This window comes from Apium graveolens, chromosome 10 (genome assembly GCF_009905375.1).
Source record: "Apium graveolens cultivar Ventura chromosome 10, ASM990537v1, whole genome shotgun sequence".
NCBI lineage: Eukaryota > Viridiplantae > Streptophyta > Magnoliopsida > Apiales > Apiaceae > Apium > Apium graveolens.
Window position 1 is genome coordinate 10,786,442 of NC_133656.1, and position 25,673 is coordinate 10,812,114.

The following is a 25,673-nucleotide window of genomic DNA, read 5'->3' on the forward strand; positions in this document are numbered from 1 at the left end:
GATTTGCAGATACTGATTGTTACTTTTCCATCAGGATCTGAGAGTTAGTAATTGTTTGAGTTTTTACAGTTTTGGCACCATCTTTAGAGACATGAGTTGATTGTGGGGTTTGAGTTTAAGTTTGTATGCCAGTTCTAGATTGAACTACCATAACATTAGAGGTCTCTTTACCTTGATTATCACCATCATTATTAGGATTGACATCTTTCTCAAAACTTATTCAGGTGTGAATTTTGTCTTGGCTATGATCTCCCCCTTTATGGCATCAAGACCCTGTAATAAAGCGAAGATTGCATCCATCTTTTGATTAGTGACCTTTTGATTTTCTTTAATTTATTCCAGTTTGTCAGTCATTCTTTCTTGTTTGGCTTCCATACTGAAACATTCTCTTGACTAGGCCATTGTGCTTGTTTGTGCCTTTGATATGCATAAAAAGATTAACAATTTCCTCTCTTAAATTATCATTAGAATCCTTAAATGAAGGGATAGAAGATTGCATCCCTTTGATCAGTATAGTAGTAGCCTTTATCACATTCTTCAAATCAGGATTTGATGTAGAATTGATAGCATGATTTGCAAGAGATTAAGCAGCTTCTATGTAGATTCTTTCATTAGGCAGCCTCCGGGAATGATTCCACTCATACTCTATGAGGATCAAGAGTAGCATGGCCTAATGTAGTTCCATAGTTAGATATTTTGGAAGCTTCACTAGCAGCCTTAAGCCATACATTAGCAAGATCTTCACTATCAGAATTAGAATAAGACACCTAATCAGAAAACTTGTCAGAAACATCAGGAATGTTAGGAATTGGCTCATCCACTTTGCCTTTCAGTTTTAGATCAGGAACTGATTTAGAAGGCCCGGCTTCCTTTGATGAACCTGAAAAAATAGAACAAGAAACACCTAAATCTTTTTTTAAAGTGATCCCATCACTTCTCACACATATATTACTTTCAAGAGTAATATATTGCTCACTTTTGTTACTCAATTTTACCTCTCCTTTTGCCAGTTCAGGAGACTACCTCTTATTAATTCTGTTTTCACTAAGTCTTTTTCCAAAGTCTCACTAGAAAGGCTCAGTTCACTCACAATAGAAGAAATATGAGGTGGCAAAGAAATGTGGTCTGTAGTCATATAAATAGGGGTATCCTTATATAAAGGGTTATTCACAGTCATACTAGCAGATAAAGTAGCAATGTGAGAAAGAGATGCACATGTTTGAGTTGTTTCCATTGGAATAGAAGTAATTGGAGGTACTAGAATTGCTCCACTATTGTTCCTTACAGTAACCAATTCAATAGTATGATCAGGAATTGTAGTGTCAGCAACATCAGCATCAGGGTTAGCATCAGGATTTGACTTGTCCGGAACTGCTGTGTCAGGAAATGACCCTGTGTCAGGATTTAAAGACTTGTATGTATTAGTACTTTGAACCAATGGTTCTTGTGTGATTATATGTTTAGAAGCTACTTTAACACTTTAAGTTGAAGGTTCTCGTGTGCTTCCCTCAAAGACAGGATCATTTATAACAACATCCAATGTTGTTAAGTGCTCCTGATGAGCTTCCTTCTGTTGAATGTGTTCTGCTACTTCAGTTTCCACATAAATAGAACCCCCTTGAGTATTTTTAGGAATAGTTAATTGTATGATAATGGCTTCACCCTCACTTTTAGTGGGTGGTTCTTGTGTGGCTGGAGCTTTAACAGTTGCACTTCAACTTTGAGGAAGTGGTTCTTGTGGGATGTGCTCCTTCTGTGGTGATCGAGTCATTGACTTCTTTCTTTGAAAGAACTCTATAATATCATCTTTTCTCTTTTCAGTTGTATCATGTCCAACCTGTTGAGCTAACTCACTCATTCTCTCATATTAGACCTCAATAATTTTGGCTGGAGGTGAGTCAGTATTGGCTTGATCAAAAACTGAGGTGATTTTCTCAGGAACTGATAAAGTTGTTCCCTCAGGATATAACTTTGTTTGATTAAGAGTTGCATGAAGTGGCATCTATATCTTGACTGTGGTCTGTTGAGCTTTAACCTTGTCAGCCAACTTTATCAATTTTCTTTTCTTCTTGGGAAAATTTTCGTCAGAAACAGTCTTTTCACCCTTAGCAGCATCTGCTTGTGGATCCTTACCAACAACACCAGTATCCTCCACTGGTTTAACTCTGAGTATGAAAGAAATAGGCCTTTCATCACTGTCAGTATCTGATGGCTCATCAATTAGTTTCATACCAGATTTAGGTGTTGATTTTCTCTTCTTCTCAGCTATCCCTTGTTTGGTTCTAATGGTTGATACATGCTTAGTCCTCACTCCAACTTGTTTCTCTTGTGATTTGGGGGATGGTGAACCAACTCATGGACCTGATTGTCCTCCTGACACATCAGTCTTAGGTAGTGGTTTTGATTTTATAACTGATTCTTTTTGGAAAGAACCAGTGGTGGAAATGTGTTTAAATTTGGGAGTAGAAACAACAACACCTGGGTCAGGAACAGGGTTGGATGTGCCATGTTCCACAGTGTCAATAACTGATGTAGATTACCTATGTTGCATCTTTCTGTGGAGAAATTGCCACATCTCATTTGAAAATTTAACTTTTCCAAAAAACTTTTCTTTTCTTTTGGCCAAATCAGTCATATACTTTGATGTTATTTGAAAAATATACAACAGTTCATCTTTATCGAATGTAACATCAGGAAAAAGGTAAGTACATATCAGCTACATGAATCTAGTATATCCTATTACACCATCCTTTCCACTTAGCCTAGAAATCAGGAATTGTAATATAGTATTTCCATAATCAAATTTAAGACCTTTGATCAAAGAATACCCTAGCTGCAGAGAGAGAAATGGAAGGGCATCAAAATTGGTTACCTTATTCAGAAAGGCACTGCTTAATCCTAAACATCTCCCTAGCCTTGGTGAATTCAGTACTGTGCCTAATTTCCCTGACAAATTCAAACAGAGATGCAGTTGGAGTAACTACAACATCTTGACCATTCATGGAAGGAAGCTTCAAAGCTTTTTCTACCATATCAGCATTGATTTCATACTCATTCTTGTCGTGGGTAAATATGATTACACCCTTCTCAGCATGTATTCTCGCAGTATCCCGTATCTGCATAACCTTTTAATATGACACTCGAGAGGGAGTTGTCAATGCATGCCCAATATCACTTTGGGCTAGAAAATCTTGAACCAAATGAAAATTAATATGGATCTTGTCAGGGTTCAGAGGGGCCATAAAGTTATTAGCAGCAAAAGTTTTCTCATGGATCAAATACTTAATGGAGATGAACTTAGAAACAGAATCAGTGTTTGCCATTATAAGAATTAGGGTTTTCTTGACAAATTTTAGGGTTGAAAAATTTTTCATAATGACAAAGAGTTTGAGAAGATGAACAAATATGTGTATTGTGTGTATTGTGAATTCGATTAGTTTTGTCAAAAAGTGATAGAGCGAATACACAGTTAGACACAATTACACATGGCAACAAGTAATTAGATGTAATAATTAGTGGACCATATAATCTGTAAAACTAGTTAATAGTGCATGCCTTTTAAGGAATAATTATGTGATAGTGTGCCTAATAACTAGAAATTGCAATTACACATCATTTTGAATTACAAACGTCTCTATAATTATGCACAAAAATCATTCTCAAATATATTAAATTAATTCAAGTATCAATTAAGAAAAATAATTGCACAAAATCACAAAATACTCACAGTCAGTATTTGAGCTTATTAAGATTTCATTATCTCATCAGGATTTGACCTTGTTAGGATTTGATATACCTCGTCAGGATTTGATTATCTATGTCAGGATTTGACTCACCTTGTCAATACATGGTGTGTCAGGATCTGAGTAGTACAATCAAGATTTGACAGATAATTTCTTGTCATAGATGATCATTCCAAGTTCATGTATGAGCTTTACAAAAGTTGCTTCTGGTAATGGCCTGGTGAAGATGTCAGCTAATTGTTGATCAGTTGGAACAAAATTAAGCTCAATTGTCCCTTCCATAACATATTCCATGATAAAGTGATATATGATACTGATGTGTTTTGTGAGAGAATGTTGCACTGGATTTCCTGTCATAGCTATTGCACTTTGATTGTCACAGTAGACAGGTATCTTTGAGTAAGACAATGCATAGTCCAAAAGCTGATTTTTCATCCAAAAAAGCTTAGCACGGAAGCTTCCAATAGCAATATATTCAGCTACATCTTTAAATGTAGAGATGTATTTCTATTTCTTTCTTTGCCATGTAACAAGTCTTCCACCCAAATACTGATATCCACCTGAGGTACTCCTTCTGTCAATTTTACATCTTGCAGAATCATCATCTGAATAGCCTGTAAGACTAAAGTCAGATTCTCTTGTATATCATAAACCAAGAGATTGAGTCCCCTTTAAGTATCTCAAAATTCTTTTCATAGCAAACAAATGAGGTTCTCTAGGTTTGGCCTGAAATCTTGCACACAAACAAGTTGCATAAATAATATCTGGTCTACTAGAAGTTAGATATAATAATGATCCTATCATACCTCTGTAAGCAGTAATATCGACCTAATTACGTTGGTCAAGATCTAACTTAGTAGCATTGGCCTTTGGAGTTGTAGCTGTAGTACTTTCCTGCATATTGAATCTAGTCAGTAAATTCTTTGTACACTTAGAGTGATTAATGAAAATTCCATCATCAGTCTTTGTTACTTGTAGTCCAAGAATATAACTCAGTTCCCCCATCATGCTTATTTGATACCTTGACTTCATAAGATCAGAGAATTTCTTGCACAACCTGTCAATAGTAGACCCAAAAATTATGCCATTAACATATATTTGCACCAAAAGTAGATGACTACCTTTATTAATATAAATTAAGGCTTTGTCAAGTATACCTCTTTGAAACCACTTTCAATCAGAAATTTGGTAAGTGTTTCATACCAGGCCCTTGGTGCTTATTTGAGTCCATGTAATTCTCTGTCAAGTCTGTACACATTGTTTGGAAATTTTGGATCAATGAAACCAGGTGGTTGCTCAACATACACCTCCTATGCTAACTCTCCATGAAGAAAAGCACTCTTGATATCCCTCTGAAAGACCTTGAATTTCTTGTGTGCAGCATATGCCAAGAAAATCCTGATAGCTTCCATTCTTACCACATGAGCAAATGTTTCATCATAATCAATGCCTTCTGTTAGGAATATGTATAATGACTCATATATTTTTGTATTATTTAAATGAGTAATTATTGAATAATTAATTAAATAGAATATATGTATTGGGCCTATCAGCTGTGTGGTGTTTGTTATTATTTATATGTGGTTATTGGTTTACGAGGATTACTTGTATAATTGTTTGTTGAGCCGTATTGTTTTGTTTCTGTTTTTAAAAGTGGATTTCTGGAAAATTTATTTTCGTAAATAATTGTATTGTCTCTAAAATTGTGTTTTATGGTTTTATAATTTCAATAATTATTTTTAGGATTTTATAAAATTTAAAAATCAATATTTTACTAATTATTTCTCTTTAAATGATTTTCTGATTGTATTTATTTTTGAAATCAGTATTTAATTCCAGAATGCTTCAAAAAATTACGAAAGTCATATTTTATGGAGTTTATAATATTTTGAGGATTATAAAATTATTTCTAAAACTTTTGGGATTAAATTCACCCACACGTTTATCCGTTAAATCGTTAAATATGAGTATGAGTTGCGCTTCAAAAATGGGTTAAAAATTCTGATTTTTTTTATTTTATTAACTCTTGAATATTCCGAGAATTTTGGTATTAAATTTGTATTTTTTCAATAAGTTTTGGTGTGTAGCTAGTTCGTTATTTTAAAAGGAAGCGAACACGAATTACAAAAAGAAGTGAGGCAGGGACACGTATTATAAACCGCAGAAATGTGGCAAATGCTGGTAAAACAATTTGACAGGTGTTGTTTCTTTAGATGAGTGTTAACTTAAAAAAATATAATAATAATCACCCCCCCGTCTTTTCTTCTTCATCCCGCAGCATCAATCTCTCTGTTCTATCTCTTCGATCTCTTCTTGTTCACCATTCTCTCCTCTCTCCTAGGCTCTTGTTTTTATATCTTAATATGTCCCTTCTTCTGTATTTCCCCTTCTTCCCCTCCTTGTTCTGTTTCCGGTTGCCGCCTTAATTTCCGGTGAGCTTTCCGGCCGCGGTTCGGTTGTTTGCCTCGATTGATTCCGGTTTTGTTCCTGTGGTTATATGTATATGTAAATCTGCTATATATATGTGTCCTCATGTGTATAATCTATGTGTATGTGCAATATTTGTGTGTGTGTGTGCGAGTGTTAGTGTGTGTATGTGTGTGTTTGTGTGTGTGGCGGCGCGTGGCCGCGTGTGTGGCTCTTGTGCTTCTTTGTTGGATTCTCTGTTGGGCTTGTGTTGGGCCCTTGTTGGGCCGAGTTTGTGCAGTGGATTTAATTGCTAGAATCTGAAATTTTTATTTCCTTTTTCTGCAGGAATTGTTTAAATAATATTCATGATGTTAATTATTTGTACGGGAATGATTTTAAAATAATTAGCAAAGTTTTGCGTTGGAAACCCGAAAATTTATCGGGTACCCGCAAAATTATGCCACCATCGACGATGAACTTCGGTGAGTCGACGGTGGATGGTGATAATACGTTATGAGTCCTAAATATATAAAACAAATAAAATAATTCATATAAATTATTTTTGAAACGTAAATAAGTATTTATGTTACGAGTCGTATCGATTGTGATTTAGGAATTGGCATCGATTATGTTTCGACGGGTAGACTTATAAATAGAGGAGTCGCTGTCCAAATTTTCTAAAAATTATTTTAAATACGGAAATGCAAGCTGAGCGTTTATATTTTTAAATAAATATCGAATGAACCATGTTTTTTATGTGTACTATATTAATACGTATAAGTACGAGTCGGGAATTGTTATCTTTTGGGTAAAGTGTTTAGCGAGGATATGTCAAACATAACTGGTCATCTAACCTAGGATATTTTGATTCTGTAGGTTTCAGTCGAAGGACTCAAAAGTTATAGTCGGTTTAAAGTCTAGCTAGTGTTAGTTGAAAAGCTTCGAAAGGCAAGTGCCCCTGATCATTCTTTTATGCTTCAGCATATATGAATATACTGGTGTTTTTATTCTCGTAGTGGAACAAAACGTTTTAAGTTACGTATCCCATCCCGTATTTGAAAATTTTCTTATTAATATAATGTTTTAGGGAATAGTAACTTCTGAAAATGCCTATCTCTAAATTGCAAATGAAATTGGAAAGGTTTTGGAAAGCGTGTTGTGATATAATTATTTTAAAAGATATAGGTATAAGTGATTTTAGAAACTGGATACAACGGATCAAATATTGGATGGTTGCGTAAGAGGCCCGGAACGGCCCAGCGGGTTTGCGTAAGAGGCTAAGTCGGTTGCGCGCCCTATTTGAACCGCTTAGTCCAGCGTGACAGAGACCAAACTAGTCTCTCAGTTCCGGAACAGGTTTGTGGTGGGATAGACTGATCAGCTGTCCCAAGGATTCTTCCAAATATATATCTGATTTTGATTTTGGAGGATTTCGTAACAGAACCGATGACTTTGTGGTTCCTGTAATGGAACAGTGCATTTAGAAATGAAAATAGCATGCTAAAATTGGACTCTTGTATTCACACAACACACAATTAATGATACATTTTTATAGAGCATGCTAGTTGTTGATATACAGTTTATACCGTGGGATCCGGGCGGTCCGGGGGGGACCACCATTTTACTTGTTTTTGTAAACGAGTTATGATTTCTGTTCCTATAACTGTTTTTATAAACTGCTTTACTTATTATTCATATAGTGGTACTGTTGAGCAATTGATTGCTCACCCTTGCAGCTTGCATTATATATATATATATATATATATATTGCAGATGCCTATAAGACCTATCAGACCTTGGCAAAACCGAGTCTTAGCCCCTTCCGGACCTGGCTCTTATGAGGTGGTTTGTATCAAACCATGAGGTCTGATGATATCTGTAATAAGTTAGAGTGTCAGACTTGTTAAATAACTAGTTTTGGGTTTGTAATCTAAATAATACTTGAACTTGTATCGGATCTTGGTATTGGGGTCGTGCTGGTATAACAATGTTAAGTTAGTAGTTTATATTGTGGTTTGTTATATTTTAGTGACGTCAGCCCCTGACCCCGAGGTTGAGGCCGTCACAGTTGGTATCAGAGGTACAGGTTCAAGTCCCTGATTTAGATTAGGGATTGAGTCAAAAAGGTATAGGATTTATGTTCTAAGGTATGAGTCAGCAACTCATTTAGAGGAGCAAACCTAAGAGTCAGTCGAGGGTTCCGAAGGCGTTACCCTGGCATCTGTTATGTTTTAAAAGAACTTCCTTAACCTTATTGTGTCTTTCCTGTATATTTATATTGTTGACAATGGCCCATAGTGATATCCAGTCCTCCATCCCGGGAGAACAGATCTGACTCAGACATTTCAGACTCAGAGAGGACCCTAGACGTTGTAGCTGAGGAGACTCATTTGCCTCCCCACCAGTTCCTCCATTTGCACCGAGAGACATGTTAGGACCTAGTGCCCGGCGTAGTTGGGTACAGAGATCAGTATCTGCAGTTAGGGACTTTCCACCGGGTTGCGGATCCAGCTCTTCCTTCTCTAGACGTCCAGTTCCTCCATCAGGTGCCTCCTCCCCGATTCCATATCATGTTCACCGGGAGGTGAACAGATCTTTCATTAGAGAGCAGAGCCCGGAGTTGGCCACGTATCTTGACCGAGTACCAGTTGGACCTTTTTGGGGCATCCCTATTTCCTCACCTAATATCCAGGCCCGAGTAAGGTCTTTGACTCAGACTGCTGTTGAGCGAGCTAGGTCTATTGAACCTTTTATTAGTTTTGAGTTTAGGGACATTTAGTACCAGGACCTGGTTAGGCTCGATTGGTGGCAGTGGCAGTGGTTAGAGCAGAGTGGCAGTAATGATAGACAGAGCTCAGAGTCGGTTTTCAGGAGTTCTATAGTTGTTTTATATGTATATTAGGTTGTTGTAGCATGTATTAGGCGGAGGCTGTTATGACAGCTAATTATGTTGTGTACTCAGTTTTATTATCAGCATTGTACTGTAGTTGTTTCGTTGGATATTTGCACAGTTGTTGTATTGTAGTTCCTTTATATATAAAAGTTGTTGTTTGCTTTATATAGAACTTTTGCACTGTTGTTATTACTGTTACTGTTATAGTTGTATTTGTTGCTGGTTTTGTTAAATTTAGCCATACATCGTGGGAGGACCCCAAGTAAACAAGGATGGGAATATTCTATTGTGGCAGCGTTCTCTTGATGCATAAAAATGTTGCTACTTGGGGGCACAATTTTGATATTAAACTTTTTGTAGTGTTTTAGGAGAATGCCGCCCAAGAAGAATATCCCGTCCAATTCTTTTAGGAGAGATTCTGTTGGGGGCTCAGCCATGGGTGAATTGCTAGATTTGCTGCGCCAACAGTCTAATCAGATGACTCAGCAGCAAGAACAATTCCAGCAGCAACAACAACAATTTCTGCAACAGCAACAACAACAGCAGCAATTCATACAACAAAAGCACCAATAAATCCAATAACAATAGTTGTAGCTTCAGCAACAACACCAGCAAAGAGAGCCGAACCAAACCGTTAGTTTCAAATCCTTTCAATCGGTCAAACCCCCGGAGTTTAAGGGCGAAGTAGACCCGGTTACCGCCAGAGTTTGCCTTAAGGAAATGGAGAAGGCTTGCACCCTTATTCAAGTAAGTGATGATTCTAAAATGGATTATGCTAGTTATTTTCTTAAGGGTGAAGCAAATTATTTGTGGGAATCCACCCGTGCTTTGAAAAGAGAGGGCCTGTTTCTTGGACCAGGTTTACAGAGTTGTTCTGGAGAAGTACTTTCCAGTTATCTACAGAGGCAGTTGGAAGTTGAGTTTTTGGAGTAGAAACAGGGTGAAAAGATTGTGTAAGAATATGAGGCCAAGTTCACGAAATTAGCACGATTAGCTCTTGGATATGTGAGTACGGAGATTCAGAAAGCAAGAAGGTTTCAACAAGGATTAAGCCTGAAATTCGTAGTGGAGTGGTGGCTTTGCAACTTAAGACGTATCTTTCCGTAGTTCAGGCCGCCCTAGTAATTGAGAGTGATCATATATTGGCCATTAAGGAAAAGGGCGATAAGAAGAGGAAGTATGAAAGCATTACTGACAAGGCGGATCAAGAAGAATCCAGTCAGAAGATTCTGAAGCGATTTGGCCAAAATAGGAACAAGAGATTGAGAATATAAGGTTTTCCTCAGGTAAGGACAAGTGCCACTTCAGTTGCTTCTACCCCAGCCCAGTCAATCAAACCAGTAGTGGAATGTAAATTGTTTGGCAAGAGGCATAGTGGCCAATGCAGAAAGGACATCCAGTGTTTTAAATGTGATCAGAAAGGCCATTACGCGTCAGAGTGCAGTTCAGGGAATCCCAGAGTTACCTGCTTCAAGTGTGGTAAGGTTGGACAGATTGCCAGAAACTGTAAGGTCGCTACTTAGGGCAGCGTAGGAGGTAGTGCATCACAAGGACCGACAACCAGCTAGAGCCTGAACCTTGAAGATGACCAAGAGATCCAACGCTCAAAACTCGGATGTAGTTGCAGGTACGCTTTCTCTTAATTCCGTACATGTTAAAGTTTTATTTGATTTAGGAGCGTCTAAGTCCTTTATATCAAAAGAATGTGTGAGTAAAATGGATTTAATGTTGGACGACTTAGCTGAGCCTTTGACCTTAGAAGTGGCCAATCAGGATAAAGTTTCAGTAAGCCAATTTTGTCCTAAGTGTCAGTTAGAAATCCACGGGCATTCTTTTTCGGCAGACTGAATACCCTTCGAGTTAGGGGAGTTCGATGTGATTCTAGGAATGGATTGGTTATCCCAGCATAAGGCAAATATTGATTGTAACAAAAAGAAGATTGTGATGTATATGGAAAATGATGTCAGGATAAATTATCAAGGACAAAAGCAGGAAAAGAAGTTTCTCTCGATACTGAACGCAAGGAAATTGTTGAGACGAGGATGCGAAGCCTACTTAGCTCATATTGTAGACATCGATAAAGAGGCACTTAATCTGGATGAAATTTCGATAGTAAATGAATTTCCGGATATTTTTCCAGATGAGTTGCCAGGATTGCCACTAGACCGTGATATCGAGTTTTCTATTAATCTAATTCCAAGAGCAAAACCAATTTCAAAGGTTCCCTATCATATGGCCCCAGTGGAAATGAAGGAACTAGCTAAACAACTTCAGGAACTTCTGGATAAGGGAGTAATTAGACCAAGTGTATCTCTGTGGGACACACTAGTGTTTTTTGTAAAGAAGAAAGATGGAAGCATGAGATTATGTATTGATTACCGGGAGTTGAATAAGTTAACCATCAAGAATAAGTATCCCCTACCCAGGATTGATGACTTGTTTGACCAGCTTAAAGGAGCGTGCTGTTTCTCGAAGATTGATTTAAGATCGGGTTATCATCAGCTGAAGATCAAGCCTGAAGATATACTAAAGACCGTATTCAGAACCAGATATGGACATTATGAGTTCTTGGTGATTTCATTTGGATTGACCAATGCACCAACTGCTTTTTTGGACTTAATGAACCGGGTGTATAAGGAGTACTTAGATAAGTTTGTTATTGTATTTATTGATGACATCCTCATCTACTCAAAGACTAAGAAAGACCATGCCAAACATCTGAGGATTTCTCTAAAAAGGCTGCGAGAAAAGCAGTTGTACGCTAAGTTTTGAAAATGTGAATTTTAGTTAGATGGAGTTTAGTTTTTGGGTTATATAGTGGGTAAGGATGGAGTTTAGTTTTTGGGTTATATAGTGGGTAAGGATGGAGTTTAGTTTTATGGTTTTTGTACAAACCATAAAAGTTTAAAGTATATATTCACCCAAAAGGACTTAAATATTAGACAGCGAAGATGGTTGGAGCTGATTAAGGATTATGATTGTTCTATTAACTATCATCCGGGCAAAGCCAATGTGGTAGCTGATGCCCTGAGAAGGAAAGAAAGATTGAATATGATGAAGGTTGCTGAGGAATTAACAAAAGAATTGGAAAAGCTGGAAATTAAAGTTCGAGTGCCAGAAGATAATAAAGAGCAATAGTATGAAATCAGTTTTCATCCAGAATTGATGAAAAGAATTAGAAAGTGTCAAGAGGAAGTTATGAATCAAGGATTGGATAGTTTGACTGGGAAAGAAGTTTGTACTCAAAAGGATAATAAAGGTATGTTCAGGTTTTCTTCAAGAATATGGATTCCCAATGTGACTGAATTGAAGAATGAGATTTTGCGAGAAGCTCATAATTCTAGGTTTTCTATTCACCCGGGAAGTACCCAGATGTATCAGGATTTGAAGAAGAATTTCTGGTGGCCAGGAATGAAGAAGGAAATTGCAAATTGGGTTAGCAAATGTCAATTGTGCCAGACGGTAAAAGAAGAACATCAAAGGCCAAGTGGATTGCTGCAGCCCTTAGAGATTCCATAATGGAAATGGGAAGAGATTGCGATGGATTTTATAGTGGGGCTACCAAAGACAAAATCGAATCATGATGCTATTTGGGTAATCATCGATAGATTGACAAAGTCAGCACATTTCCTCCCAATCAACGAAAGATTTCCTCTGGAAAAGCTAGTTAAGTTGTATCTAGACGAAATAGTAACCAAACATGGAGTTCCTGTGTCCATCATTTCAGACCGAGACCCGAGATTCATTCAAGATTTTGTACTAAGTTTCAAGAGTGTCTAGGAAGCAAGCTAAATATGAGCACGGGTTATCATCCTCAGACAGATGGCCAAAGTGAGAGGACGATTCAGACAATAGAAGATATGTTGAGGGTTTGTGCTTTAGATTTCAAGGGAAACTGGGATGATCACCTACCATTGATTGAGTTTTCCTATAACAACAGTTACCATGATAGCATCAGAATGTCACCCTATGAAGCCCTATATGGATGCAAGTGTAGATCACCTTTGTATTGGGATGAAGTAGGAGAAAAGAAAGTGCTAGGACCTGAACTAATTCAGCAGACTAAAGATGCAGTGGCATTGATTTGGAAAAGGTTAGAAGCGGCTCAAGATAGACAGAAAAAGAATGTTGATTTAAATCGAAAAGATATGAACTTAGAAGTGAGATCACTAGTATTGTTGAAAGTATCACCTTGGAAAGGGTTAGTTCGATTTGGTCAAAAAGGTAAGCTCAGGCCAAGGTATATGGGACCATTTAAAGTTTTGAAGCAAATAGGAAAGGTCGCTTACGAGATAGCGTTGCTGCCGCAGTTGTAGCATATTCACAATATTTTCCACGTATCCATATTGAAGCCATATATCCCCGATTCGAATCAAGTAATTGAGTATGAACCAATCGAGCTTTAGTCAGATTTGTCTCATATGGAACAACCAATCCAGATTTTAGATCGTAAAGAGCGAGTCCTTAAAAATAAGTCTATTCCTATAGTTAAAATACTCAAGAGAAATCCTCGAGTAGAAGAGTCTACTTGGGAGTTAGAGTCAGATATGCTTGACAAATATCCCTACTTATTTAATTAGTTAAGATTCTGGGGACAGAATCTTTTTAGGGGGGGATATAATGACTCGTATATTTTTATATTATTTAAATGAGTAATTATTGAATAATTAATTAAATAGAATATGTGTATTGGTCTTGTCTGTTGTGTGGTGTTTGTTATTATTTATATGTGGTTATTGGTTTACGAGGATTACTTGTATAATTGTTTGTTGAGCCGTATTGTTTTGTTTTCTGTTTTTAAAAGTGGATTTGAGGCAAATTTATTTTCATAAATGATTGTATTGTCTCTAAATTTGTTTTTTATGGTTTTATAATTTTAATAATTATTTTTGGGATTTTATAAAATTTAGAAATCAATATTTCACTAATTATTTCTCTTTAAAAGATTTTCTGATTGCATTTATTTGTAAAATCAGTATTTAATTCTGGAGTGCTTCAAATATTACGAAACTCATACTTTATGGAGTTTATAATATTTTGAGAATTTTAAAATTATTTCTGAAATTTTTGGGATTAAATTCACCCGCACGTTTATTTGTTAAATCATTAAATACGGGTATGAGTTGTGCTAAAAAAATGGGTTAAAAATTCCGAAAAATTTTCTTTTATTAACTCTTGAATATTCTGAGAATTTTGGTATTAAATTTGCAATTTTTCGATAAGTTTTGGTGTGTTGCTAGTTCGTTATTTTAAAAGGAAGCAAACTAGAATTACAAAAAGAAGCGAGGCTGGGACACGTATTATAAACCGCAGAAATGTGGCAAATGCTGGTGAAATAATTTGACAGGAGTTGTTTCTTTAGATGAGTGTTAACTTAAAAAAAATATAATAATAATCAACCTCCCCTTCTTTTCTTCTTTATCCCGCAGCATCAATCTCTCTATTCTATCTATTCGATCTCTTCTTGTTCACCATTCTCTCCTCTCTCTTGTGCTCTCATTTTTATATCTTAAGCTTTCCCTTCCTCTGTATTTCCCCTTCTTCCCCTCCTTGTTCTGTTTCCGGTTGCCTCCTTAATTTCCGGTGAGCTTTGCGGTCGCGGTTTAGTTGTTTGCCTTCCGGACAAGTTAACAATCATCATGATCTCAAAGTTAGAAGAATCTGGAGTGACAATGGAACTGAGTTCAAGAATTCTGTCATGAGGTTGTTTTGTGAAGAAAATGGAACCATGCATGAATTTTCAGCAGCTAGAACTCCGCAATAAAATGGAGTGGTGGAAAGAAAGAATATATCTCTTATTGAAGCTACTAGGACAATATTGGAAGAATCAAAGTTACCTACATATTTTTGGGCAAAAGCTGTAAATACTGCATGCTACACTCAGAATATTTCTTTGGTCAATCGAGCAAAATGCATGACTCCCTACCAATTGTTCAAGAATAGAAAACCAAAATGAAACTTTCTTCATGTCTTTGGATGCAAATGCTATATACTAAATAATCAAACTGAGTAACATGGAAAGTTTGATGCCAAAGCATATGATGGTATTTTTTGTTGGGTATGCAGTTGAAAAAGCATACAGAGTCTACACTCTCAGAACCAACATTGTTATGGAATGTGTACATGTTGTGTTTGATGATAAGAAGATTGGAGGACTGCGAGATGAAGGTTTCCATGACGACTAGTTATGCTTGACATATTCTCGTTAATCACTTTACCCGAACGATAGCAATTCTCGACTCATACTTATACGTATTAATAAAATACATGTAACAATCAGGTTTCATTCAATATAAATTTACAATTATATACGCTCGACTAGTATTCCCGATAAACATAGGTTACATTTTCGTATTCTCGAAATTAATTTCCCGAAAATCGGACATCGTCTCTGCTATTTCCCGAAAATCGGACATCGTATCTGCTATTTATCGGACTTCCCGTCGAAACATAATCGACGTCAAATTCCCAACAATCACAATTTCGCAATTTACGTCATAATACGGCTTTTACAATAAATAACTATTTACGCTCTGAAAAATAATTTTACGAATTACTTTATATATTTTATAAATTTAGGACTTAGAATTAATCATCACCATCCGATTAATTTCGGGTTTCCAACGCAAATTCCACCGATTACTAAAAAATTTCCGCACAAATTTCATTTATTTCATGAAATGTACTCAAATAATTTCCTGCAGAAATCAAAATAGTTAATTCAGAACATCACCAATTCGATTAACCAACAACTGCACTCAACAGCAAAATCATCGAAGCACAGAAACAACAGGCGCAACAGGAGCAACACAACCAACAAAAGCAACAGCCTTCACCCACGCAACTACCACATGCGACGGGTGCGGAAACACACACACCACACACACGCGACACACGCACACACACATACACACACTCTATCACACACACAATAACACACACATACACACAAATATATATATATATATATATATATATATATTCATAGAAACAATCACAGAGCCAGAGAATTGATCGACACTAGCCGGTCGGAGACTCGCCGGAGAAAGGCGGCGGTGGCGACAACAAGAACCTTGGAGGGTAGAGAAATCGGAGAGAAAAAGAGAGGAATGAGGGAAGAAAACGGAGAGTGAGGAAGAGGAATCGCGAGACTGAGAGATGGAGAGAGCAGATGAGAGATCGAGAGCAAGAACAGGGGTGGGGGGTTTTGGGTTGTTTTATTATTATTTTTTCTAATTTATTCTGCTACTTCCATGTAGAAATTAACAAAAACACGTACCAACTTGCTAAACTAAATGCAATACACGTGTCTCAGATTCGCTTTTAAGAATTTTCCTGGTTCGTTTTTTGATAAAATAATGAACCAGCTGCGCATCAAAATACATCAAAAAATTACAAGTTTTGTACCAAAATTTTTGAAATATTCAAGAGTTAATAAAATAAAAGTTTCATAATTTTTAAACTATTTTTGAAACACAACGCATACCCGTATTTAACGATTTAACGAACAACCGTGCAGGTGAATTTAATCAGGAAAATTCTGAAATAATTTTAAAATTCTCGAAATATTCCAAACTTAATAAAATATAAATTTTGTAATTTTTGAAGCATCCTGGAATTAAATACTGAATTTATAAAAAACTGTAATAAGAAAATAATTTAAAGTTAAATAATTAATGAAATAATGATTTCTAAATTTTATAAAATCCCAAAAATATTTATTCAAATTATAAAATCATAAAAACAATTTTAGAGGCAATCCAAATATTTATGAAAATAAATCTGCAATAAAACCACTTTTAAAAATGAAAACAAAAAACAATACGAATCAAGAATTAATTATACTAATAATCCCTACACATCAATAATCACTCATAAATAATAATAAGACAACACACAACTGACAAAACCAATACACATATTTTATTTACTTAATCATTTAATAATTACACATTTAAATAATATACAAATATACGAGTCGTTTTATCCTTCCCCCTTAAAAAGATCCCGTCCTTAGAATCTTAACTAATTAAACAAGTGAGGATATTTGTCAAGCATATCTGACTCTAACTCCCAAGTAGATTAATCTACTCGAGAATTTCTCCAAAGTACTTTAACTAAAGGAATAGGCTTTTTTCTAAGGACTCGTTCTTTACGATCTAGGATTTGGATTGGTCTCTCGACGTAGGACAAATCTGGCTGAAGCTCGATTGGCTCATACTCAATTACTTTGTTCGAATCAAGAATATACCTCTTCAGCATCGATACATGGAACATGTTATGGATATGTTGCAGCTGCGGTGGTAGTGCCAACTCATAGGCAACTTTACCTACTTTTCTCAATACCTCGAACGGTTTGATATACCTAGGACTCAACTTGCCTTTCTGTCCAAATCTAAACAATCCTTTCCAAGGTGAGACTTTCAATAATACCGATGATCCTATTTCTATATTCATATCCTTTCGATGCAAGTCCACGTTCTTTCTTTGTCTATCCTGAGCTACTTCTAATCTTTTCCGAATCAATACTATCGCGTCCTTGGTTTGATAAACTAACTTGAGACCTAACAATTTCTTCTCTCCCACTTCATCCCAATAAAGTGGGGACCTACACTTCCGTATATACAAGGCTTCATAGGGTGGCATTCCTATAATGGCATGATAACTGTTATTATAGGAAAACTCAATCAATGGCAGGTGATCATCCCAGTTTCTTCTAAAATCCAAAGCACAAACCCTCAACATATCATCTATTGTCTGAATTGTTCTCTCACTTTGGCCATCTGTCTGAGGATGATAAGCTGTACTCATCTTCAACTTAGTTCCCAAACATTCTTGGAATTTTGTCCAAAACCTTGAGTTAAACCTGGGATCTTGATCCGACACAATTGAAACAGGGACTCCATGCTTGCTCACAATTTCATCCAAATACAGCTTGACTAGCTTGTCCAAAGAATACCTTTCATTAATCGGGAAGAAATGTGCAGACTTCGTCAACCTATCAATAATTACCCAAATAACGTCATGATTCGATTCATCTTTGGTAGTCCCACTACAAAATCCATCACAATTTCTTCCCGTTTCCACTGTGGAATCTCTAAGAGTTGTAGCAATCCACTTAGTGTTTGATGTTCTCCCTTTACTGTTTGACATGTGTGACATTTACTAACCCAATCTTCTATTTCCTTTTTCATTCCTGGCCACCAGAAATTCTGCTTCAAATCCTGATACATCGTGGTACTCCCAAGGTGAATAGAAAATCTAGAATTATGGGATTCTCACAAAATTTCAATCTTCAATTCAGTCACATTGGGGATCCATATTCTTGAGGAAAATCTAATCATACCTTTGTTATCCATTTGAGTACAAACTTCTTCCCCAGTCAAACTATCCAATCTTTAATTCATGACTTCTTCTTGACACTTTCTAATTATTTTCATCAATTCTGGCTGAAAAGTGATTTCATACAATTGTTCCTTATTACCTTCTGGCAATCGAACTTCAATTTCCAGCTTTTCCAACTCCTATTCTAGTTCTTCAGCAATCCTAATCGCATTAAATCTCTCCTTTCTACTTAGAGCATCTGCTACTATATTGGCTTTTCCCGGATGGTAATTAATAGAACAATCATAATCCTTAATCAGCTCCAACCATCTCCGTTGTCTCATATTTAAGTCCTTATGGGTGAATATGTACTTTAAACTTTTATGGTCCATATAGATCTTGTATTTTTCTCCGTATAAGTAGTGTCTCCACCGCTTCAATGCAAACACTATTGCTGCTAATTCCAAATCATGTAATGGATACTTCTGCTCATGGGGTTCCAACTGTCTAGACGCATAGGAAAAAACTTTATCATGTTGCATTAACACACAACCTAAATCTTTCGAAGAAGCATCATTGTAGAACAAGAAATTTCCTATTTCATCTGGTAATGTTAGCACTGGTGCTATCACTAATCTCTTCTTCAACTCCTGGAAATTCTCTTTACATTTCTCAATCCAAACAAACTTTTCATTCTCTCTGGTCAGCTTGGTTAACGGAGTCACAATCTTGGAAAAATCCTTTACAAATCTCCGGTAATAACCTGCCAATCCAAGAAAACTTCTAACTTATGTCGGGGTCTTTGGTTGTTCCCATCTGGATACAGCCTCAATCATCACAGGATCCACTTTCATACCATCCTTACCCACTATATGACCCAAAAATGAACCTCATCTAACCAAAATTTACATTCCAAAAACTTAATAACTGCTTCTCTCTCAGCCTTTGTAGGGCAATCCTCAGATGTACAGCATGGTCGTCCTTAGTCTTCGAGTAGATGCGGATGTCATCAATAAATAAATACAATAACAGACTTATCCTAGTACTCCTTATACACCCGGTTCATTAAATCCATAAAAGCAGCTGGTGCATTGGTCAATCCAAATGACATCACCAGGAACTCATAATGTCCATATCTGGTTCTGAATGGAGACTTTGGTTTGTCCTCAGGCTTGATCTTCAGCTGATGATAGCAAGGTCTTAAATCAATCTTCGAGAAACAGCACGCTCCATTAAGCTGGTCAAACAAGTCATCAATCCCGGGTAGGGGATACTTATTCTTGATGGTTAACTTATTTAACTCCCAATAATCAATACACAATCTCATGCTTCTGTCTTTCTTTTTCACAAATAACACCGGTGCACCCCACGAGGATACACTTAGTCTAACTACCCCCTTATCTAGCAGAACCTGAAGTTGGTTAGCTAGCTCTTTCATTTCCACTGGGGCCATATGGTAGGGAGCCTTTGAAACTGGTTCTGCTTCGGGAACTAAGTCAATAGAAAACTCGATCTCACGATCTGGTGGCAATCGTGGCAACTCATCTGGAAAAACATCTGGAAATTTCCTTACTATTGGAATCTCATCCAAATTAGGTTCCTCTTTCTCAGTGTCTACAATATGGGCTAAGTAGGCTTCGCATCCTTGTCTCAACAGTTTCTTTGCTTTCAGTGTCGGGAGAAATTTCTTTTCCTGCTTCTGTCCTTGATAATTTATCCTGACATTATTCTCTGTAAACATCACACTTTTCTTTTTCTTATAGTCAATATTTGCCTTATGTTGGGACAACCAATCTATTCCTAGAATCACATCGAACTCTCCTAACTCGAAAGGTATTAGGTCATCCGAAAAAGAATTCCCGAGAATTTCTAGTTGACACCTAGGACAAAATTGACTCACTGCAACTCTATCTTGATTGGCCACTTCTATGGTTAAGGGCTCAGCTAAGTCTTCCAATATTAAATCCATTTTAATCACACATTCTTTTGATATAAAGGACTTAGACACTCCTGAATCAAACAAAACCTTAACAGGTATGGAATTGAGAGAAAGCGTACCTGTTACTATATCAGAGTCCTGAGCATTGGATCTCTTGTTCATCTTGAAAGTTCTGGCTCTAGCTGTGCTGTTTGCCAGTCCTTGGGATGCACTACCTCCTATCCTTCCTTGAGTAGAAGCCCTATAATTCCTAGCAATATGTCCAGCCTTACCAAACTTAAAGCAAGTAATTCCGGGATTCCCTGAGCAGCACTCCGACGCGTAATGGCCTTTCTGATCACATTTGAAACATTTGACGTCCTTTATGCACTGGACACAATGCCTCTTGCCTTACAACTTACATTCCACTACTGACTTGACTGTCTAGGCTAGAGTAGAAGTAACTGAGGTGGTACTTGGCCTTACCTGGGGAACACTCTGTCTTCTGAATCTTTTATTCCTGTTTTGGCTAAACCGCTTCGAAAACTTCCGACTAGATTCTTCTTGATCCGCCTTGTCAGTAATGCTTTCATACTTCCTCTTCTTATCGACCTTTTCCTTGACGTCCAACTTCTGATCACTCTCAATTACTAGGACAGCCTGAACTACAGAAGGATATGTCTTGAGTTGCAAAGCCACAACTCCACTGTGAATTTTAGGCTTCAATCCATGTTGAAATCTTCTTGCTTTCTGAAACTCCGTACTCACATACCCAGGAACTAATCGAGCCAATTCCGTAAACTTGGCCTCATATTCCAACACACCCTTTTCACCTTGTTTTAACTCCAGAAACTCAACTTCCAACTGATTCTGTAAACAATCTGGAAAATAATTTTCCAAGAACAACTTTATAAACCTGGTCCAAGAAACAGAACCCTCTTTTTCCAAGGCACGAGTGGATTCCCACTAATAATTCACTTCACCCTTAAGAAAATAACTCGCATAATCCATTTTAGAATCATCACTTACTTGAATGAAGGTCAAAGCTTTTTCCATTTCCTTAAGCCAAATTTTGGCAGCGACAGGGTCTACTTCACCCTTAAACTCTGGGGGTTTGACAAACTAAATGGATTTAAAACTAATAGTTTGGTTCGGCTCTCTTTCCTGGTGTTGTTGCTGAAGCTGCAACTGTTGTTGTTGGATTTGTTGGTGCTGTTGTTGTATGAATTGTTGAGGTTGTTGCTGCTATTGTAGAAATTGTTGTTGCTGCTGTAATTATTCTTGCTGCTGTACCATCTGATTAGTTTATTGGCACAACAAATCTAGCAATTAACCCATGGATGGGCCCCCAACAAAGTCTCTACTAGAGGAACTGGACGGTATATTCTTTTTGGGCGGCATTATCCTGAAACACAACAAAAGTTTAATATAAAAATTTTTCCCCCTGGTAGCAACATTGTTATTTGTCAGGAGAATGCTGCTACAATAAAATATTCCCATCATTATTTAATTGGAGTCCACCCAAGATGTATGGCTAAATTTAACAAAATCAACAACAAATATAACAATAACAGTAACAACAATAATAACAGTGCAAATTTTTTATAAAAACTAAACAACAACTTTTATTAGAAAAACTACAATACAACAGCAGTACAAATATCCAACTAAACAGCTACAGTACAATAGTGATAATAAAACTGAATACACAACAAAATTGGTTGTCATAGCAGCCTCCGCCTAATACACGAACTATACTATATAATTCTAAGGACACAGGCATCGAGTTTTGAAAACTACTAATATAAAAGTCTAACATCTAGCCACTGCTTCCCATAACTCTCAACTCAAACACTAGCCAATCTACTAGGCCCTGGTACTGAGTTGTTCTGGTTTCTGAGTTGATGAAAAGATCAATAGGCCTAGCCTGCTCAATGGATGACTTAGTGAGGGCTCTAACCCGAGCCTGGATGTCTGGAGAAGGCACATACTCCCTGGTAGGGACCAACAGATACACGGTCTAAGTGTGCGGCCAAGTCGGGACTCTGCTCTCAGATTAAGGCCCTATTAACGGCTGGATGCACATGATAAGGGATAGTAGAAGAGGTACCTGAACCATGAGGAGGTGTCACAGGGGGTCGGGGAGCTGCACTACTGGGTCTGCATCCTAGAGGGAAGTCTCTAACAGCAGACACATGACGCTGAACCCACTGAGGTCTAGCACTCGGTGCAGCGGTATCACTAGGTCCAAAGTGAGTGATAGGTGGAGGTAGAAGGGCAGTCTCCTTGGCTACCATATCAAGAGTCCTCTCTGATTATGAGCTATTCAAATGAGATCTGTTCTCTCGGGAGGGAGAACTAGATATCAGTATAGGCCACTGTCAACAATATAAATATACAGTAAATACACAATAAAGTTAGGGCAGTTCCAACAAACATCTCTAGATGCCAGGGTCACGCCTTGGAAACCCTCGACTGACTCTTAGGTTTGCTCCTTTAAATGAGTTGTTGACTCACATTTTAGGACATAATTCCTACACCAATATGACTCTACTCATAACCTAAATTAGGCACTTAAACATGTACCTCTGATACCAACCTGTGACGAACTCAACCCCAGGGTCAGGAGTTGACATCACTAATACAACTACAATATACATAATACAATCTGAATCAACATAAATACATAAACACGACCCCTTCACTCCCAAAACCTTTGCCAGGTTTAAGTATTATTTAGGTTACAAAACTATAACCAACTTATTCAACATGTCTGAAACACTAAATTATTACAACAACTCATCAGACCACATGGTCTGATATAAACTACCTCAGAGGAGCTGGGACAGGAAATGGCTGAAACTCTATTCTGATTGGGTTTGATAGGTCTTCTAGGCATCTGCAATATATATATATATACAACATAAGCTGCAAGGGTGAGCAATCAATTGCTCAATATTACCGCTATTTGAATAACAAGTAAAGCAGTTTATGAAACGATTATAGGAACATAAGTCATAAATTGTTAGGAAAATAGTAAAACAAGTATAAACCGGATATCAACAAATAGCATGCCCTATAAAATGTATCATCAGTTATGTGTTGTGTGAATACCAGAGTCCAATTTTAGCATGCTATTTTCATTTCTAAATCCACTGTTCCATTACAGGAATCATAAAATCATCATTTCCGTATATATTGGACGAATCCTAGGGACAGCTGATCAGTCTATCACACCACAAGCCTGTTCCGGAACTCAGAGACTAGCTAGGTCTCTGTCATGCTGGACTAAGCGGTTCAATAGGGCGCACAACCGACTAAACCACTTACGCAAACCCGCTGGGCCGTTACAGGCCTCTTACGCAAACATCCAATATCTTATCCGTTTTATCCAATTTTCAAAATAACTTATACCTATCTCTTTTTAAGATAATTATATCACATTACACTTTTCAAAACCTTTTCAATTTTATTCACAGTTTTAGAGATATACATTTTCAGAAGTTACTTTTCCCCAAAATATAATTTAAACAAGTATTTTCAAATACAGGGGATACGTAACTTAAAACATTCTGTTCCACTACACAAATTAAATCAACAGTTATTCATATATTACTGAACTGTAAAAGATTTGTTCAGGGGTACTTACCTTGCAAAGCTTTACAACTATACACTAGCTCGACTTTAAACCGAATTTAACTTTCAAGTCCTTCCACTTGAACCTACAGAATCGAAATGTCCTATGTTAGACGACCAGTTATGCTTGACTTATCCTCGCTAATCACTTTACCCGAACGGTAGCAATTCCCAACTCATACTTATATGTATTAATAAAATACACGTAACAATCAGGTTTCATTCAATATTTATTTACAAATATATACGCTCGACTAGTATTCCCGATAAATATAGGTTACATTTCCGTATTCTCGAAATCCATTTCCTGAAAATCGGACATCGTCTCCGCTACTTATCGGACTTCCCGTCAAAACATAATCGACGTCAAATTCCGAACAATCACAATTTCACAATTTACGTCACAATACGACTTTATAATAAATAACTATTTAGCTCCGAAAATTAATTTACGAATTACTTTATTTGTTTTATAAATTTAGGACTCAGAATTAATCATCACCATCCACCGTCGGCTCACCGAGGCTCATCGCCGACAACGGTAAAATTTGCGGGTACCCGATTAATTTCGGGTTTCCAACGCAAATTCAACTGATTACTAAAAAATTTCCCGCACAAATTTCATTTATTTCATGAAATGTACTCAAATATTTTCCTGCAGAAATCAAAATAATTAATTCAGAACATCACCAATTCGATTAACCAACTACTGCACTCAACAACAAAACCATCGAAGCACAGGAACAACAGAGGAAACAGGAGCAACATAACCAACCAAAGTAACAGCCTTCACCCATGCTCCCACCATACGCGACGCGCACAGACACACACACTATATCACACACATAATAACACATACACACACACATATATATATATATATATCCATAGCAATAATCACAGAGCCAGAGAATCGATTGAGACTAGCCGTCCAGAGACTCACCGGAGAAAAGCGGCGGCGTCGACAACAAGAACCGGGGAGGGTAGAGAAATCAGAGAGAAAAGGAGAGGAAGGGGGAAGAAAACAGAGAGTGAGGAAGAGGAATCGAGACACCGAGAGATGGAGAGAGCAGATGAGAGATCGAGAACAAGAACAGGGGTGGGGGTTTTTGGTTGTTTTATTATTATTTTTTTCTAATTTATTTTGTTGTTGTCTCGTAGCAACCAACAAAATATGTACCAACTTGATAAACCAAATGCAATACACGTGTCCCGAATCGCTTTTAAGAATTTTCCTGGTTCATTTTCTGATAAAATAACGAACCAATTGCGCATCAAAATACATCGAAAAATTACAAATTTTGTACCAAAATTTTCAAAATATTCAAGAGTTAATAAAATTAAAGTTTCATAAGTTGAAACACAAATTATACCCGCATTTAACGATTTAACGAACAATTGTGCGGGTGAATTTAATCAGAAAAATATCCGAAAGAATTTTAAAATTCTCAAAATATTGCAAACTTAATAAAATATGAATTTTGTAATTTTAAAAGCATCCTGGAACTAAATTCTGAATTTACAAATAAATGTAATCAAAAAATCATTTAAAGATAAATAATTAATGAAATATTGATTTCTAAATTTTATAAAATCCCAAAAATAATTATTGAAATTATAAAATCATAAAAATAATTTTTAGAGGCAATCCAAATATTTATGAAAATAAATCTGCAGTAAAACCACTTTTAAAAATGAAAACAAAACAATACGGCTCAATAATTAATTATACAAATAATCTCTGCACATC

General features: G+C 36.7%; 1 protein-coding gene across 1 annotated transcript; it reads right to left on the reverse strand.

The window, feature by feature from the left end:
- Positions 1-2,873: 2,873 nt before the first annotated feature.
- On the reverse strand, positions 2,874-22,584 carry LOC141690407 (uncharacterized). Its single transcript, XM_074495212.1, has 5 exons — positions 22,398-22,584; positions 21,317-21,393; positions 20,774-21,157; positions 19,781-20,641; positions 2,874-3,125 (listed from the first exon to the last, which is right to left on the reverse strand). The coding sequence occupies exons 1-5, from the start codon at positions 22,582-22,584 to the stop codon at positions 2,874-2,876; spliced, it is 1,761 nt and encodes a 586-aa protein (XP_074351313.1).
- Between the last annotated feature and the right edge of the window lie 3,089 nt (positions 22,585-25,673).